Here is a 4,664-nt window from a genome sequence, read left to right on the forward strand (position 1 = left end):
ATATGAAAATTGAAACGAACATGATTTTAAAGTTGTTATTGATGTTAAAATCCATGATTAATCACTGAATAACCATGTCAAGTCTCTAATTCGATAAATTCGACCCATGTGAACTATGTGACCCATGTGACTCACCTGTGACCCGTGACTCGGTGGCACTTATAAAATACGGTCAAATCTCGATTTTAAAGTGGAGAAGAATATGCAGAAAAACCTACCGTTTCTAATGGGAGATCGTTGTCCGACGATGACGAAGATGAACCGTTCTGAGACGCAGACGAAGACGAAGTAGAAGGCACATGTGTTCTTGGATCCATGGGTGTTTAATTTTTCATAGAAATCGCAAGAGAGATACCGAAATTATAAGGAAAATCGCCTCAGTTTCTGAAAATCATGAAAAAGAAATAGTGGTTCTTGAAATCGCACAAGAGAGAAAGAGAGTTTTCGAAATAATACAAGAGAGAGAGAGTTCAACAGAAGAGAGAGAGAGGGTGAGAGTTTATCGAGAGAAAGAGATGGGGGTTTCTTTTTTTTTTAAAAACTGTCCTTTTTTAATTGAAAAGGTATGGTCTTTTTTGTCTTTCCCTTAAAATCTAGGGTTATTTATGTCTTTAACTCATTTAAATTTTTCTTTTTTTTAGATTTAATTTTTGGAGGGTAGGGTGTGAAGTAAGGATAGCATTTTAAGGGTATATTTGCTATATCCCCTTTTAACTTCGTATAAAACCAAACAATATGGTTACATTGGATGGCTTCTGCATTGGTAGTAGCGCCTGCATCTGCGTCTGCACATGATCAGACGACAGCAGTGAAGAGCGAAGAAGCGGGATCGTCAAAGAAGCGGGAGAAGAAGAGAACTCCTCTTGCTGTTCAGGTCTACTCATCTCTCTCTCTCTCTCTCTCTCTCTCTCTCTCTCTCTCTCTCTCTCTCTCTCTCTCTTGTGCGAGAAGAAAACACGGTTTTAGTAATAAATGAACTGTTGTGTTACGTGCGGGTGGCGACGAGGAGAAGAACAGAGGGAGAGAACGGGGAGGTTAACGCTGAAGGACATTGGGAAATACTTCCACCTCCCAGTAGAGGAAGCGGCCAGGATAATGAAGGTCTGCCCCACGGTGGTGAAGAAGATCTGCAGAAGAGGCGGCTTAGCTCGATGGCCCCACAGAAAGGTCTGAATCTGATCAACAATGAACAACAAAGATCAAATTTTTTTTTTGAATCTGATGTAATAGAGAGATGTTTTTTTTTCTTTTAAGAAAACTGCAGATAAGGAGCATCGAGAGGAAGATTTCGAAGTGGAAGAGTGTCGGCCAAGAATCCAGAGGAAAGGGCTCGTGCTGAATCTGAGATCCAGATTCTTGAGAATGAGATCGAAAAGATTCGTTCCGAAGCTCTCCGAGACTTTGATCTGTAATACTATGCTTCCTCCCTTGTTTCAGACATGTTCTTGTAATAATAACGTAACGGTACAACAATTTTAAAATCAAAGCTTTGGACTCGAAAGGCGTGCGTGCCAATACTACGTCGTTTCGCAAGGCTCATTATGCCACGTGTCTTCATACTATTGGATAACATTCTCCGCAGACAGAGACTGCGATCCATGTGATCCGGGCCCCAATCCGGTGGAAATATCGAGCGAAGGGATAGCCACTTCCAGGGTGGAGACCGTCTTTTCTTCTCCTTGCAATCTACCTACTCGCTTTCTCTGACGATCGGGAATCTCGCCGGCGGCGATCTAGACAATCGGGATCATCGGAAGTTTTCTCGTTGAGAGAAGATGAAGATTTTTGTCAAAACTCTCAAGGGAACTCACTTCGAGATCGAAGTGAAACCTGAGGATACGGTATGTAAATCTCGAGGCTTTTCCCTTTGTCGTATCAGAGAAACGCTTGAATTCCGTATCCGAGGCGGTAATTCGATCGAATTCCCCGTGTTCTTGCGCAAGTTCCGGCTTTGATTCTCTTATGTGGTCGGGATTAGGGTTTGCTATGTTCATAATTTCTTTTTATGATCTGGAAGTTTAGTACTTCATAGTCGTTTATTTGGGTTTCCCATTTTATGCCTGGAGAATTTAATTTGATTAACCGTATGCTATTCATCGATGTCAACAGTGTCCAGCTAGAATAATGCTGAGAAAAGCAGTTTTGACATTGCAATAGTTTGGAGATTGTTATATTTGTTTCACCTTTCAAATAACAAAGTTATTTTCCATTTTATATACCTGGATTTTGATCTCATAACTTGATAAACCTACCTTAGTCTCCGAGGTTACTAGTTTATTGCCTGTGGATGTCTCTGGTTTAGAAGTTGTGACTGATGGCTTGGGAAACAAATTGTGTTCAGGTTGCTGACGTGAAGAAGAATATAGAGACGGTGCAGGGCGCTGATGTATATCCCTCTGCGCAACAGATGCTTATTCACCAAGGGAAAGTGCTAAGAGATGAAACCACTATGGAGGAGAACAAAGTTGCTGAGAAGAGTTTTATTGTCATTATGCTGTCCAAGGTTGTTTTAGATTCGGGAACAGAAGTTTTTGTTTAGATTTTGGATTTGTCATTGTGATGCTGATCTGTGTTTGTTCGGATGCTAACAAACGCAGAGTAGTAAACCTGCGTCATCGAGTGGGGCCTCTACTGCATCTGCTGCTCCTACAACTCAGGTGAGTTGACCCATGTTTCACTTAAAGCTGATGCTGTTATCGGCAGATTGACTGGGATATTTGTACTTCAAGTTGTCTGAAAAACATAGACTCTGCTCCTTATGAAAGCTAAAATGAGCTCTTTTTCATAGTCATGTTAATAGTCTTGTGTATCTAATGCAATTGGTTGATCAATTAGGCTCCTCCTGCACCTCTCGCATCAACACAGCCTTCTACCTCCCCTCAGACTCCGGCGCCAGTAGCAATGTGAGCTGTAGCTACTGTTTTTCCCTAATGGAACTTTTGTCTGGAAGTTAATCTTTTATTTCAACCTATGGTAAAATTATTTCCATATTGTCTGTTTCCATTCTTCCTCACATGTTCAGGCCACAAGCTGCACCTGAAACAGCACCTGCACCTGCACCTGCTGTGTGAGTATTTTTTACCGTTTGTAAATCTAATCCATAGCTAAAATTTGCTGCACGTGTCCGAGGAGTTGTTTACTGCTTACTCTTGATCTCTTTTCTAATTGTTTTGGTTGAGATAGAACTCAGACCGATATTTACGGACAAGCAGCATCAAACCTGGTAGCTGGAAGTAACTTGGAGGCTACCATTCAGCAGATTCTTGATATGGGTGGAGGAAGCTGGGATCGTGATACTGTTGTCCGTGCACTCCGTGCTGCATATAACAACCCTGAAAGAGCTGTGGAATATCTCTACTCTGTAGGTTTAGTCTTTCAATCTTTTTGCTGATATACCCATTTGTAGAAAAAAGCTCCATTTGAGAGGCCTGCCTTTTGTCAGCTGAGGCTTAGAGCTTGCCTTTGCCACTGTTGTAGCCATTTTTTTTTCAGATTAAGTGGAATACTGTATGAAAAAGTTCTATGTTTGGTGCTTTGTATGAGCTATAAAAGTAGTTTTGACAAGCTGGTATCAATGTCTCAGGGGATACCTGAGCAAGCAGAAGTTCCACCAGTGGCTCAAGCCCCGGCTAGTGGTGGTCAGCCAACAAATCCTCCGGCACAGGCTGGGCAACAACCTGCAGCAGCACCCACAAGTGGCCCTAATGCAAATCCGTTAGATCTCTTCCCGCAGGTGCGAATTTTCAACCTTGCACTCCATTTGAGATACAAAACGTAGCATTGGTTCATATGAACTCTGGTTATTTAGCTCAATGTGACTAAATTTATTCTGTCTGCGACAGGGTCTGCCTAATGTTGGATCAAATACAGGCGCTGGGACACTTGATTTCCTGCGCAACAGCCAACAGGTGCGAGCTATTATACATCGACCAGATTATGAAACGTGTACTTGGACTTTTACATTTAATGTGTGTTTTTTTTCCGCTTTTGCCATGTGGTGTCTTCCAGTTCCAAGCTCTCCGTGCGATGGTGCAAGCAAACCCTCAAATCCTACAGGTATTTCGATCTAAATGCACAGAAGGAGTGACGTGAGAGTTGTCTTTACTAAACGACTGATTCTGGTCGCAATGTCTTGGATCAACAGCCTATGCTACAGGAGCTGGGGAAGCAAAATCCACAGTTGATGCGGCTCATTCAAGAGCATCAAGCCGACTTCTTACGCCTAATAAACGAACCCGTTGAAGGGGGAGAAGGGTATATATAATCGCATAAATAATCGTGCAGTAAAGTTAAAAGCTTTCTAACAGTAATAATGTGGCATTGGGTTAAATGGAAAGAGCAGGGGAAACATAAGCAGCCAGTTGGGGGGAGCAATGCCGCAGGCCATCCAAGTGACCCCTGAGGAACGTGAAGCGATCGAACGGGTATGTTTCCTTTTGCCTCTTACAATTCCTAAAACTTCATGTCTGTATATGATGATTAAATAAAAAACCCCATGGTTTTTGGGGGGATGGGGATGAAGCTGGAGGCGATGGGGTTTGAGAGAGGGCTGGTGCTGGAGGTGTTCTTCGCATGCAACAAGAACGAGGAGCTGGCTGCCAACTATCTTCTCGATCACATGCATGAGTTCGATGAATAGCCAACCCCCAACCCCCCCCTGTGTC

The 4,664-nt window shown here is 42.7% G+C and overlaps 2 protein-coding genes across 2 annotated transcripts; both read left to right on the plus strand.

The window, feature by feature from the left end:
• The first annotated feature begins 748 nt into the window (after positions 1-748).
• On the plus strand, positions 749-1,725 carry LOC104821164. The gene is made up of 4 exons (XM_010551963.1): positions 749-874; positions 1,018-1,167; positions 1,255-1,408; positions 1,583-1,725. The coding sequence occupies exons 1-4, from the start codon at positions 749-751 to the stop codon at positions 1,705-1,707; spliced, it is 555 nt and encodes a 184-aa protein (XP_010550265.1). The 3' UTR covers positions 1,708-1,725.
• LOC104820952 (ubiquitin receptor RAD23c-like) lies at positions 1,657-4,644 on the plus strand. The gene is made up of 12 exons (XM_010551628.2): positions 1,657-1,841; positions 2,342-2,503; positions 2,598-2,657; positions 2,836-2,903; positions 3,023-3,067; positions 3,184-3,361; positions 3,584-3,733; positions 3,843-3,908; positions 4,009-4,056; positions 4,145-4,254; positions 4,343-4,424; positions 4,523-4,644. Exons 1-12 carry the CDS (start codon positions 1,776-1,778, stop codon positions 4,637-4,639), a joined length of 1,152 nt encoding a protein of 383 aa, XP_010549930.1. The 5' UTR covers positions 1,657-1,775; the 3' UTR covers positions 4,640-4,644.
• The last annotated feature ends 20 nt before the right edge of the window (positions 4,645-4,664 follow it).

The sequence above is a fragment of the Tarenaya hassleriana genome, unplaced genomic scaffold, assembly GCF_000463585.1.
Source record: "Tarenaya hassleriana unplaced genomic scaffold, ASM46358v1 Cleome32, whole genome shotgun sequence".
Taxonomy (NCBI): Eukaryota; Viridiplantae; Streptophyta; class Magnoliopsida; order Brassicales; family Cleomaceae; genus Tarenaya; species Tarenaya hassleriana.